Source organism: Notolabrus celidotus, chromosome 4, assembly GCF_009762535.1.
Source record: "Notolabrus celidotus isolate fNotCel1 chromosome 4, fNotCel1.pri, whole genome shotgun sequence".
NCBI lineage: Eukaryota > Metazoa > Chordata > Actinopteri > Labriformes > Labridae > Notolabrus > Notolabrus celidotus.
The window spans coordinates 36,143,391-36,158,067 of NC_048275.1; the positions used below are offsets into that span (position 1 = coordinate 36,143,391).

General features: G+C 42.4%; 1 protein-coding gene across 1 annotated transcript; it reads right to left on the reverse strand.

The window, feature by feature from the left end:
- Nucleotides 1-717: 717 nt before the first annotated feature.
- Nucleotides 718-13,958, reverse strand: fbxo28 (F-box protein 28). Its single transcript, XM_034682107.1, has 5 exons — nt 13,726-13,958; nt 12,184-12,293; nt 8,748-8,886; nt 4,858-5,053; nt 718-4,470 (listed from the first exon to the last, which is right to left on the reverse strand). The coding sequence occupies exons 1-5, from the start codon at nt 13,912-13,914 to the stop codon at nt 3,962-3,964; spliced, it is 1,143 nt and encodes a 380-aa protein (XP_034537998.1). The 5' UTR covers nt 13,915-13,958; the 3' UTR covers nt 718-3,961.
- Nucleotides 13,959-14,677: the final 719 nt, after the last annotated feature.

Below are 14,677 nucleotides of genomic sequence, written 5' to 3' on the forward strand. Positions count from 1 at the left end.
ATTAGCATAGCCACATAGCTACATGTTCATAGATGTAGCTGTAGCTGTGTACCAAGACACACGTCGACATACTGACAAATAAAACAACAAGAAACACTAAATCTGTGACCAATCCTTCATAAAAGGTCCTGCTGCCTTTCTGGCAGAGGTCGGTTTTACTCCCCACGTCTGCAGATTTGAAGTTCTAGTGGATGATTTTTATTTATCATGGATAAGTGCTAGCGCTAGTTAGCATAGCCACATAGCTACATGTTCGTAGCTGTGTACCAAGACACATGTCGACATACTGATAAATAAAACAACAAGAAACACTAAATCTATGACCAATCCTTCAGAAAGGTCCTGCTACAGGCGCCTCTCCGTCAGGATCAGATTCTGGATCAGATTCAGAGGGTTGAAGTAACGCGGGTCTGTGAGCAGCCGTGTATATTCAGCCAACATGTAAACATTAGATCAATGTGCTGGAGAGCCGAGGCACCATCCACTTCCTGAGGGGGCGTGGTCAGAGAGAAAACAGAGTGTTCTGAGGAGGACTGAAGAAGAGGGTTTTTCAGGCAGACCAAAATCTGATTTCAAAGTGTTTTTTTGAGTATAAACTTTAAAGACATGTTTTGTGGACCTCTTAGACCAATATATATTGATGAAAAAAGCGTGATATGTCACCTTTAATGTGTAATTATTGTAAATATGGGATGTAGAAAAAAAAAAAGATGTGGGTAAGTTAAGTCAAACTTTAATAAGTTTAATTTTTACATTTGTAACAGTAATGTGTGCAACAAAACCATACAGTTAGCCCCAAGTTGGCCAACCCAAAAGATAGCTTTCTTGGTATACACACATGAAATAATTCACAATCTACACTTAAAAGTACATGGAGATTACAGTACAATTTTCTAAACTGAGACGCAGTCTCATATTAAGCCACTAGATACATCTTGTGTTTATCTGACCAGTGTCATCATAATACACGCTGGTGTTCACCGAGATGTGAACTGCATTTCCAAAGTTCATGCCATAAGTGGTTCAGTTCATCCAAACAACAGAAAGCTTCAAACAAAGAAAAGGGCAGCCACAATATGGGCTCACAGCTAACCTAGCCTCACAAGGCGAGACACACGTTCCAACGGGAGAAAAGAAGAGTGTCGCTGCACAGGGAGCCTCGGAGGACGCAGCTGTACAGACGGGTCTCACTCAGAGCCACTCTGCTGAGCACTCACTTATTACAACTTTGCAGCACTCCTCTACTGTCACTGCAAACAAGCCATTATTCTGCTGTTTCTACACTTTACCGGGTTTGATTGAAACTTCAATTTCAGAGTTCATGTACAACATAAAGTAAAGGACACGATGTTCCTCCTCACTCTCCCCTGGGGTGCAACTCGGCTAAGGTTCACTCCCTTGTTTTGGGGTGGAGACAGGAGTCACAAAGACAGAAAAATAAACACAATCTGATGGCACTAAAGAGGAACAGAGGACAGTTTATCAGCAAGATTGACCCTCTGAATGTTTTTAAATTATAAAAACTATTCTGTCTTTTGTCAGAGAAAACAGGCTGAAGCTTCGTACGCCTCGATCATGTCAACGCTTCACATGATCTGACTCAGTGTCCTCAAACACAGCCGAGTATCAGAGCTGGTTCAGAGGCAGTGAGACGGAGCTAAGCGCTCTGGGAAAATAAAATAAAGTAGATGAAAGGTAAAAGATCTAAATCAAGGTCTCATATCAGCTTTTATTAGAGCTTTCAGGATGTTGAAAGTGTCAGCTCGACCGGCCTAAAGCTTCATTATGGAGTCAGACTTACAATCTCCCTCTCTTGTGAGATTTGGAAGCCCAAGAAAAGCTCAGGAGTAGACCTTGAGTCGTCTTATTTTCATCTGACCTACCATAAATGTTTTAAACGTAGACTTGATGGGATTAAATAAAGCATGATTGTGCAAATCTATGGTCTGACAGAAAGTAATTTAAAAGTATTTCTAAAAACATCTGCCATGTTTTCATAGTTTGTCTTCTTGTGCAAGTTTCTGCAGTTTAACCAAAACGAGAAACACATTCAAAAACCTTTGCTCTCTGTCAAGTGTGAAGCTGTGATGAGCTCTATGTTGTGTTATTAAACACAGGGAACATGTCAAACACTGTTAAACCCTCAATGAGGAGGTGCCAAATATTGCTTTGTGTATTACGGAGCAGTTATTACTTTCTTCTTTAGTCATCAGCAGGCGACAGAGTCATAAACATCACATCTCCTGCTGCAGTTAACACCAGCCTGTTATCTCCACAACCTTCAGAGGACCTGATCCCACACGGCACCACAGTGGGTCCCGTTATCGCTGCTTCATCTCTGAGCATCAGAAGACAACATCAGTCAGTGATCAAGAGGCACAGTGGAATGAAATCCCTTCACACAGATCATCAGTTTCCTCCACCAGGCAGGGGAATCTTTCACTGATGTCACCTGAACACTGCCTCCTTCATTACCCCAGACCTCTTCTAATAAAGACCAGATTAGATCGAGTCTCACTGACCTCTGGACCGACCAGGCTCCGGGCAGACAGGGGCTGTAAAGTCATTATATTTGATGATCTTATTGCACAGGACTGAAGTTAATTAACTTGTAAATCTAAACCTCTCACATGAAGGGAAAATGAAACGAGGAAACAGTTGCACAATAATCTGCAACTTCAGGGAATTTAGATCATTTATCTCAAGGTTAAAGGTCATCTCTCTGATTAAAACTGTGTGTTCACTGTGGGAGCTTTTAGACGTGTGTATCTCCAAACAAATAGTGTACTGCTAACACAAACAGTGTGACTTCTCTTCACTTCTGTTCTCCATGTTTTCAGGAAACTGCTTTTTCAGTTTGGACACATAGGAAAGGAGATTAGGGCCACTGAAAAAAAAACTAAAATAAAGGTCAACTTTTTTATTATTGTTACAAGTATGAGAAAAAAGTCAGAATTGTAAGATTACTCACAGAATTCTGACTTTTTTTATTATTATTTTTATTATTACTCTGAGATTAAAGTCAGAATTCTGACTTTTTTCTTAGAATAATAATACAATTTTTTATTTGACCTTAATTTCTATTATTTTTTTTCAGTGGCCCTAGCCCCCTTCCGTAGAGAAACTTCTTTTTTTTCTTTTTCAAAAATATTAACCTCTTAGAAAAGCATCAACATTAAAAAGCTGTACAGCTCATTTAATGTTACGTTCAATAAATAGTAGCTGCAGACGTCTAATCGTCTGCCTATAATCTGATTGGATTTAGTGGCCAAGAAGCCATGTGAGCATAAATCTGGTGATTCACTGTATTCATCTTCTATTCAACAAATCCCATGAGAGGAAATGAACTGAGTGTTTACATCAGGGAGAAGTGTTTGTGGGAGCCAGAAGTTTGATTCATGTTTTGTCTCTGAATAAAAGAGAGACATCTTTACAAAATTCATAAAACAAATCATGTCTGCTCTCACAGTTTAGTTTTAGAGCACTTCTTAAAATCCCTGTCCTGTCAGAAAAGAAATTCTAACAGTCGCACTAAATGTGTTTCATCTGCAGCGTCAGACACAGATGTACCGGAGGACTGATAGAGGACGCTACTTTCTCTCCATGAATGATCAGATTTATGTCTCTAATTTGACCGAATGTCCTGGGGGAGATTCAGGCTACTATGTAATGAAAGATATCTTTTCATGGGACTTGTTAATAGAAACAAAAATTACAGTTTACACCAGACTTCAATAGTCTTTTAACAGATGACGTGCAGCGCCCTGATGACGTTCAGCGCCCTGATGACATTCTGGGCTCAGTTTTTCAGCCATGGACAGCAGCAAGTCGTTTCATGGTTGCGTCTGTGTCTGTGTGTCTGTGTCTGTGTGTGTGGGTTTGCAGGAGGTTGGTGGGGGTCACAGGGTTATCAGACTTAAAACCAAAAACGAGAATGGAACTAAACGACACTCTGAGTCTCTTATTTCTTGCTGCGCAGCCGTTTGGACTGTCGTGGAAGATCTGAGCTCTTTCTGGTGCGTTTGAGCGACGAGCCGCCCTCGCTCTCCGGCTCTCTGGCTAGGGACGCTGCGGCCCCGCTCCCCCCCGCCAACACAGTACCAGATGTGCTGGCGACAGTAGAAGACACAGCGACGTTGCTGGATGAGGGGACAGCTGTGCTCGGTCTGGGTCCTCCCATAGCAGCAGCACTGCTGTCCATCAGTTCACGGAGCTTGTGCTCCAGCTCCGCCAGGCGGGCGTTCTGCTCACCGATCACCTGGGTCTGTTCCAGAAGCTTCTGCTCCTGGTCCTGCAGCTGCTTCTGCTGCTCCAGCTGCTTGACACGGATTTCCTGCATCTCCCTCCTCAGTACCGTCATCGAGGCCCCGTTCACCTTGACCTGCTGCTGCACCTTGGTCATCTCAGAGCGCGACGGCGTGTTCTTGGCCAGCAGGGACATGGTGGTCAGGGAGGTAGACGGACCTGCCACTGAGGGATCAGAGGAGAGTTAGATGTCTTTAGGGTTCTCTACACTTGTAGTTTTTATTGAGCTATTAAGGAGATTGCTTGCTCTGAGCCAAACCTTTTCAAAAATGTCTTATTTGATGCTAACTCAAAACGTATTATTCTTATTGTAGACAAATTATCGCTATGGAAATATACTGTTGTCCTGACCTGTATGATACAGGCATCGATATAAGGGAGCTGAATATTGTATGATACTTTAATTAGATAAAACAGCACTAGATTTTCCGGTCAATTCGACTCATGAACACAACATGAACAGCAGTTTATTGACCGCAGAAGAAGAAGACAGCGGCCAATAAACTAATAAACTCAATTAAAGATGAAGGCTCACAAAGGAGTTAACTTCACCTGGTGCTGAGCCGATGAGGCGTCCTGACAGATCCGCCCCCGGCAGCTTCTTCTTCAGGATGGGGACGATCTTCTCATCAAAGTACTCCATGGCCATGGAGGAGATGTCCCGCAGCTCCTGCAGGACCTCATGAGCTCTCTGCGGTGCGCGGGTGGAGTTCACGTAGCGGAGCACTCGGTAAATCTCATCTATAACCTGAAGGTACACACAGAACATGATCAGGATATCCTTAATGAGAGAAGAAACCAGGTCAACCACAACAGAGGAGTGGTGTCATCAGTTATCTCATCTGGTCTGTGAATATCAACCCTTTGCCTGGCATGGGGGGGGGGGAATGATTTTTTTTTTTTAAGTTATCTAGAAATAGTAAATTTTACCCACTATAGTAAAAATATCGACAAATGACAGATGACTCCTAAGTTTAGGGTTAGTGAACAGTTAATTATCAAAGCATCAGTAGCAGCAGGTTAACTCATAACAGCACAGGAAACACAGACACATGCTCATGTAGGTAGGGTCATGTTCTGCAGACCAGCTAAATGAAGCCACATTAAATCACTTTGAGGGACAGGGGGGGTCACGAGTGTTTGGCATCTATGTTTTGAGGGTCGTGGGCTGAAAAGTTTGGGAACCCCTGCAATAGATGGACTAACAGTGACAGACCTCTGTATGTGACAGGCTCATGTTAAAGGGAATCCTGCTTTAGCTGTTTTTAGGACACAGCTCAAAACATTACAACATCAAGAAAAGGTTTCATATTTTTATCAGTTTTTAAAGTAATTGAAAAACATTATACTTTGACTCATCACATGTCAACATAAAACGATGAGACAATAGTGCAATACTATTTTTTTAAATTTCAAATGGCTGATATTGTAAATTTACACATCACATCAACATGTGATTGGCTGGATTACATTATGAGGTTGTCCACTATTAGTCTGAACAACAATGAGTCAGTGGAATCAGACATTATGTTCATAATGTCTGATTTAAAATATACAGAATTATCACAATTTTTTCAAATTTTGTTAGGCTTTTATTTTGAAAGGACACATCAGAATGACCTGTGGTTGGCAGGTCGGTCTGTGTCTCTCTGCCAAAACAACCCGCTCACTCGATCACTTCTGGATCACTTCCTGTATTTGGTACATTCCTCTTCCAGCAGGACTGGTAAAAAAATATGTTGCGTGTAAAATTCACCTCATGTTTAAGTGTTTCTGATTTTGTCCATCTGTTTTCTGAAATTGAAATTTGCCTTCAACTTTGTGAAAGTGTTTCATCCTTTGTACATTTTCATTGCACTATCCAGCCGCCATAGTTTCAAGCATGTTTCTGTTTAATCTCAATCACAATGACCCACAGCTCCCTAATCCTACAAAACAATAAACACACACTACCAGTCAAAAGTTAGGAAACACCTTCTCATTCAAGGGTTTGTATTTATTGTAATGATTGTAAACACTGTAGATTAATACTGAAGACATCAAAACTATGAAAGAACATATATGGAATTATTGAATGAACCAAAAAGTGTTAAACAAAGCAGAATCTGTTTTATATTTTAGATTCTGTAAAGTAGCCCCCTTTTTCCTTCATGACAGCTTTGCACACTCTTGGTATTCTCTCAGTCTGCTTCATGAAGTGGTCTCCTGGAATGGTTTCTAATTAACATGAGCCTTGTCAAGAGTTCATTTGTAGAATGACTTGCGTTCTTAATGTGTTTGAGACCATCAGTTGTGTTGTTCAGAGGTAGGGTTAGTACACAATGGATAGTCCTATTTGACTACTGTTGTAATCCAGATTATGGTAAAACCAGATTATTTCATAGTTTTGATGTCTTCAGTATTAATCTACAATGTTGAAAATAATTAAAATAAATAAAAACCATTGAATGAGAAGGTGTGTCCAAACTTTAAACTGGTAGTGTATCTCAAAAAATCTGAACACTGTATTTCAAGTCTGAGTAAATCTCAATCCAAACAGTATTATATTGTTTATCTCTCGGTCTAGTCCAGTACTATCTTGGAGAAGACTGCTGACTTGAGAGTCGTCAAGAAGTTGATCATTGACGCCCTCCATAAGGAAGGTCAGAGGGTCATGCTGACACGATGGGCTGTTAGAGTGCTGAGTCAAGAGTATGAAAGGGAAGTTGACTGGAAAGGAAAGTGCACAAGCAGCATGGATGACCTCGGCCTTGAGAAGATTGTTAAGAAAAGTCGAGTAAAGATCTTTGGAGAGCTTTACGAGTCTGGAGTCCGAGCATCAAGAGCCACCACGCTAAAACGTCTTCAGGAAAGAGACTACACCGCTTACATTCTTCATATCACTCCTGAACTAGAGACAACGTCAGAAGAGTCTTAGCTGGACTATAAAAGAACTGGACTGTAGATCTGTGGTCCAAATTCCTCTTTAAGATGAAAGTTAGTATTTCATGTAGCAGTCAAGGTCCAGGAGGCAGACACCCTCTCTATATAGTTAGAGCTGGCTCAGGCTTGGACCAGCTCTTACCTACATAGCAGATAGGTCTGGTCCAGATCTGGTGTCAAGCCGGCACTGCATGCCACATCTTGCCCGATTGTGGCTAGGTTTATGTGGCCCAGATCTGTCCATGCCACATCTGGGCCAATTAAGGTTGAGCTTCTGATTAAGCCGGCCCATGTGTCGGCCGTCTCTGGCAAACTATATCTGGGCCCCTTAAAGGGCCATCATTCTTTGCAGTATGTTGACTGAGTCTAAGTGAATTGTGGGCAAGAACCGGGCCGGACCAATTTTGCTATGTGGGTAGTTATCCTGCCATAGGCTTAAACTGCTGGGGGATCTGGCGCACTGGCACACAGGGATCTTATCTCACCCCCTCACCCCCAACCCCCTCATCACTCTACCTGTCCCATTAAAGTTACGAACCATAGATCTTTCTGGAGTCCCTGAGCTCCCTTGCCTCGTAGGTTCCTCTGAGCTGCCGTAGACGTCCTCCTGCTGTGGACGTTCCAGACTCCAGCTGATACGGACGTGCTGGACTCCAGCGGCCAAAGCTAGTACTACTTGTCTCATCACTATCGTCGCTCCTTCTCTCTCTTATTCTCCTCTATCCCTCTTTCCAGACCCAACACGGTCTCAGCAGATGTGTGTCTAACATAAGTCTGGTTCTGCTCGAGGTTTCTGCCTGTTAAAGGAAGTTTTCCATGTTGCTGTAAATCGCTAAATACTGTGAGGTTCAATGCTCATGGTGGATTAAGATGGGGTAAGACTGAGTCTTACCCTGTCTTGATGTTGGGTCTCTGTTCTTAATTTGGCATAGGTGGTCCAGACCTGCTATGTTTGTAAAAGTGTCTTGAGATCGCGTTTGTTGTGATTTCATTTAGTAAATCAAGGTCCTAGAGTCTGGAGGAACAGATGAGAGGCAAAGGTGTTCTAAGGGTCTAGGGTGTTTGAAGTCCGGAGTGAAGTTTCTGCAGTCTGTGATGGTTTGGGGTGCCAAGTCATCTGCTGGTGTTGGTTCTCTGTGTTTTATCAAGTCCAGAGTCCACACAGAGTCTACCAGGAGACTTTAGAGCACTTCATATGCTCACAAGCTTTACAGAGACGCTGATTTCATTTTCCAGCTGCACCTGCCCACAGCGCCAAAACTACCACCACATGGTTTACTCACCATGATATTACTGAGCTTGATTGGCCAATACAATACAATACCACAGACGAGCTGAAGGCTTCTATCAAAGCACCTGGGCTTTAGTAACACCTCAGCAGAGCTACAGGCGGATCACCTCCATGCTATGCCACTCTGGTGCAGTGATTCATAGTGGAGGAGCCCCAACCACACACTGAGTGTATAAATGAACACACCTCACATAAGATGGACATGTTTGTATCTTTGAGCTCGACTAACCTTTCCAGGGATGAAGCAGCAGAGGTTGGAGTCGACATATTTCATGAAGGTCATGTTGAGCAGAGAGAGGCGTGTCTCCACTGCAGCCAGGATATCAGCGTGACGAGCCAGTGAATGGTTTCTCCTCTCCGACTCTCGCCTGGAAGAAAATCATGAGAAACAAACAGGTGAAGAAAGATTACCTTAATTACAACGCACTGTTTCTATTTAAAATGAGAACAACATAACTACTTCAATTGAAGCTTGAGACCAGGTTTGGTTTGTCAAACAACATCATTGACCAGACATGACGACTAAGATGCATCGTTTATAAAGCCACTACCACTAACATGATAATTAGGAAAGGTCTAAACAAACTTAAGTCTGATGTGAAGCCAAAGAGAGGAGAGAACAGATCTCTCCTGTGTTAGCTTCTAGAATTTAAAATCCTTCTTCTGACCTACAAAGCTCTTAATGATCAGACACCTTCATATCTTAAAGAGCTCATAGTGCCCTATTACCCCTCTAGAACACTACACTCCATACATGCAGGCCGGCTCATCGGACCTACAGTCTTTAAAAGTAGTATGGGAGGTAGAGCCATCAGTTATCAGGCCCCTCTCCTTTGGAATCATCTACAAGTCAGTGTCCGGGAGGCAGACACCCTCTCTACTTTTAGAGTAGGCTTCAAACTTTCCTTTTTGATAAAGCTTATAGTTAGAGCTGGATCAGGCTTGGACCAGCTCTTAGTTATGCCGCTATCGGCTTAGACTGCCGGGGGGAACTGACACACTGGGATCCTGTCCTTCCCTCTCTCTCCTCTCCACCTGTCTCTTACTTTAACTCTTCCTGTCCCATTAAAGTTACTAACCATAGACCTTTCTGGAGTCCCTGAGCTCCCTTGTCTCGTAGGTTTCTCTGGATCTCTGCTGCTGTGAACGTGCCAGACTCCAGCTGCTACAACTACTACTATCCGTCTCCCTCTATCCCTCTCTCCAACATGGTCTCAGCAGATGTGTGTCTAACATGAGTCTGGTCCTGCTGGAGGTTTCTGCCTGTTAAAGGAAGTTTGTCCTTGCCACTGTAACTTGCTAAATGCTGCAATGTGCTCTGCTCATGGTGGATTAAGATGAGATCAGACTGAGTCCTGTCTGTAAGATGGGACTGGATCTGATCCTGTCTTGATGTTGGGTCTTTGTTAATAATAGAACATAGAGTACGGTCTGGACCTGCTCTGTTTGGAAAGAGTCTGAGGAGAACATTTGTTGTGATTTGGCACTGTATAAATAAAGGACCTGATGTGCCATTGCAACATTACGTCATTTGTAATGCGGCTTGTTAACAAAGTTGTAATAAGAGACTAATGGTGGACCGAGCACGGGATTGAAAGTTTTTCTAAGCTTTACTAAAAATGAAAGTAACACGTGTAACAAAGACATTTCATGGAAGAGGAAGAAACGTCAAGTGTGACGAAACACTCACTGAACCATGGCCTAGTGCACCTCTCTGTCACTGCTAAGTCACACAGTCGTTTAACTTGATATGGAGCCATATTCTATTGTCTTTTTGATAGATTTTCTATTATTCATTTAAATAGTTATGGTTTGTTGTTTTTCCTGTTAATCAATTGTGATAAGAAAGAGAATCTTCATTCTTATAAATAAAAGGGAATTAAACCTCCCAGTCACAGCTGACGGTTCCATATAAGAGCCCAAATGTCCCCACAAAAAATGTCAGGCTAACTTTTGTTCTTGAGATATTTGTTATTGTTTAATTCTCCAAAATATTGAAATGGTAACAAACCCTAACACTAAACAATTTACAATACAGTCTGGAGTTTTAGGACAGAGTCCAAAAGCCTTCAAGCAAGTATTCTGGGGGAGTCAAACTTACATGGCTGACACTGAAACATCCAATTTTTATTGAAAACCAAAAATAGACCATAGCACACTGAAATTCCTTTACTTAGACTTCATTGTGAGCATGCTCTGGATTATTAAAGTCATTTCAGTGCGTGGCGGTCTATATTTTGTTTCTATATGCATGTTCCTGCAGCAGGCTGGAAGTTGGCGGTACACACAGAGCCCTGTCCATGGTTAGTATCTATTTTTTATTATTTGGTTTTAAAGAGTTTAGATATTTAAGGCCTTTAGCTTACACTTTCTATTTAAAGCCACTTTTGTCAGTTAAATGGAGTCACAAGGTGATGAGTGTAAGTCAGCTGAGGACGACTATGACACTGGCAGAAGTCAAGCTCACAGAGATCTTTATCAACCTGAAATAAAACACTTAGACGCCAGTCTCTTGTTGTCCTTTAGGACTGCTGCAGCTCAGAGACCAGAGACAGCCCTTCTCTGTGTGCAGCCAATACCAGACATACTTCAGCTGCATATTTAAGATGACTAATCCATGAAGAAACAGGCCCTGTGTGCTTCAGCTGTGGCCTGTACCCACTGCTCTGAGGCCTGCTGTCCTGATTGGAGAGGATAACATGCCCAGGCTGACCTGGAAAATGGGTAGAGTAGCAGAGTTGTTTCCAGGGAGAGATGGACTGATTCGCTCCTGTATTGTCCGAACATCCACAGGCAGTTTGTTAAGAAGACCTGTTCAATTGCTTTATCCATTAGAGATAAGTTAAAGTGATGAACTATTGTGCATCGGGCGGGAGGATGCTGTGAGTTGTTTGTTAATTGAGGTAACAAATACTGTGTTGAGTTGTTATTTTGTTAAATCATTTATGAAGAAGACCCTGAACATTGTTTACAACATTTCATGTGAAAACCTTTAAGTCATATTTCTGATGTTGACAGGAAGTGCTTTTATTTTGAAGAACAAAAGTAACACATCACTGTTTCCCAGTTCTACATTGATTGTTGTTACTTTGATGTTACAGTGCAGAAGTCTGTGATTTACCTTCTTGGTTCTGTAAAAAAGTGAATATGCAGAGTAAACGGTTCAGTTTGAATGGGATCTGTTAACGACTCTCATTGAAGCTTCCATTTCACAACAAGGCCCATCCTCTCAGACTACAAGTCATGTTTGTAATGACTGTCGTGTAGAAGTGCAAGCAGTGCTGCTGCTGCTGTTAAACACATCCGGTGTAGAGAGGAGTGAAGCTGCAGCTGCTTTGCTGCTGACACACGACTTTCTCCTTATGGCGAGTGCAGACAAGTTGTGAACTCAGCACCAGACTCCACTGAGTGCTTTCACCATGAGTCTTCAGACATTTCAGTCACAGTGACGTTAAGGTTCTTTTGTAAGTCTGTTATAATATCTTTAACAGGAACAAATGTGTATTACACTCAACTTTATCTGATTTCATAACTTCTCTAATACCACTAACAGCCGGTGAAGGCCACACACTGACATTCAACCTTAGTTAAAAATTACTGTATGAGAACGCCACCATGTCCATGTTATTGTATGATGTGTGCAGTGAAGATGTCCGGATACTGACCTGGGCAGCTGAGCTTTGACTTGCCTCTGGCACAGACTGTGGTAACGCTCCACCTTCAGGAAGCCTTGGTTCAGCACACGCTGGCAGATCATGTCCATGCGCTTACACACCTGGAGGAGGCAGACGAGGAGAGAACAGGTCAACAACAGGTACGGTTTTATGAGGAGCGTGTCTGCTTCCACCATCAGAACGCCACAGAAACAGAAGGCAGACTTTAGCATGTTATAAACAGGAGGATGTTTGCCTGAAGTTGGCTCAGATCACTGTAGTTTGGATTAGGAGAGCACCTCTAGTCTCAGGTAACATTCAACACTTTCTCCTTTACTGTTTCACTAAAGGATGTACTAAAAACGTCTTTATTTGATGCCTTGTGTTGATGCTGATTATTTTCTCTTAAAGCTGCTGTTGGTAGGAATGGTGTAAAAAACGTTGCTTTTTTTTGCTGGGTTTGGAGAAAAGGTCATAATGCCCATCTGTACTCATCTGTTAGTGAAGTAATTTGAGACTATTGCAAAATCTCTGTGTTTTCCAATGCCTTTGTATCAAGCAATGTTATTATTCTCCTTGTTCCCTTTATGACGGACCAATCATAGCTAATCTCCAATCCTCTGTCCTGATTGGTTAAGGGGCGGCCCCTGCTACGTCCTCCGATTGGCTATGAGTCCGACACTATCATGATTGCACACACCAATCTGTGTTGGGGGGCTCAGAGGAAATCTGGTTGGGAGGGAGAGTGTGGACAAGTCCCTCTCTCTGAACAGATGTTTACTCTGTGACTACCAACAGCAGCTTTAATGTACCTCTGCACAGCTGTTCACCCCACATCTTTGAGTGCATCCCTATTTGGAGATTCAACATGCAGAATCTCATATCCAAGCTTCACCAGAGGGATTATTTTCCGGTATCTGGGGTTGCTTTTCTTATTCTTGCAGGTCTATTATTTCTCCAAAGTGAGATAACCTGATCACACGTCTACAGGAAGCAGACCCAGAGGCTCAGGGGGGGCTTTCCCTTCCTGTTCCTAGAAATCCATCTGCTCTTTATACTTCAATACACTCAAATACAACATAAGAGACACAGACTGAGACATTTGCATGGCAGAAACAGATTGTAAATCCCTGCAACAACACAAGCTGGGTGGACAAATGATGTTCCAGGAGTGTGCAGTGCTGCAGTGAAAACACATTAGATCTGCACTGTGTGATTTCCTGCAGAGTTCACACCAGATCTTATATCCAGAGAGGGTTGAGGGTGTGGATATCCATGAACAGGGTTGGCCCCTCTCTCTTATCGACAGTGATCTGTTGGTTTGTTGGTGATGTGTCGTGTGTTCAGTCTGCTGAGCTAGGCTGCTCTGCTAATTAGATAACAGCACAATAAGCAGTGCGTGGCCGAGGCTGCACATGCATCCACTCCACACCTAAACACGTCTCATAAATGTCTCTGTACATGTTTGGAGACACTAACATCCAGAGAGGAGCAGTGCATATGGCTGGACTGAGTGTAGTCCCCCTCCTAATGGACTTGTTTTTGTTCTCTTACCGAGCGCAGCAGGCTGATCTCATCGTACGACATGAAATTCAGGATCGTCTCGATGGCCACGATCGGTAGTCCTAGCAGGGGGTTGTTCTGGTGCGGCTGATCCGGTGGAGGGGTGGACTGTCTCGGGGACACAGAGTCTGAGTCCAAGGACCCAACACATCCATCAACTCTATCTACCACGGCCGCCATCTTGCTTTGCTAAGGAGGAGGCGGAAGTGACGTTGCAAAGGGGAGCCAGCGTTCCATTTTCCCCATGTGATATACCGGTACCGAACTACCGAACCGAACCGAGCAGATTAGACTCTGAATGATGTCTTTGAACATCAATATTTATTTAATTTTGACGGAAAAATCATTAAAAAGAACAGTGAGGGGTAAAATGAAAGATATTATTAAAAAAAGAAGAAGAATATGAAAAATTGGGGCACTGTTTTCTGTGGTGGCCCTGAAGAACAAATCAAGTTTACAAAAGATGAAACACTTTTACAAAGTTGGAGACAAATTTACATTTTGGAAAACAAATTTACAAAATAAAAAAAAAACACATTTACAAGTGGTGAGACAATTTCACAAACGACGGAACCCCTTATTATTCCTGAGACAAATTTACATTCATTTTTAATGGAAAGGGAATGTACCAAATGTACCAAACACAGGAAGTGATTCTTCAAACTCCTCCCCTCCGGCAGGCGTTACAGATCATTGTGCGCCAAAACAACCTGCCATAAGAACAGTTTCTTCCCCCAGGCTGTCACTCTGATGAACACTAAACTATAACAGTGTCATACCTGTCAGATAAATACTCTCTGTAAACATACATGTAGATATACAATGCAACAATTCTCCAAGCAGAATTCCATATTTCTATTTTTTATATTATTTAACTACTATTTTTATAATGTAAAAACTACCTCTGCTACTCACCACTGCACTTTATCATATTATTTTAGCC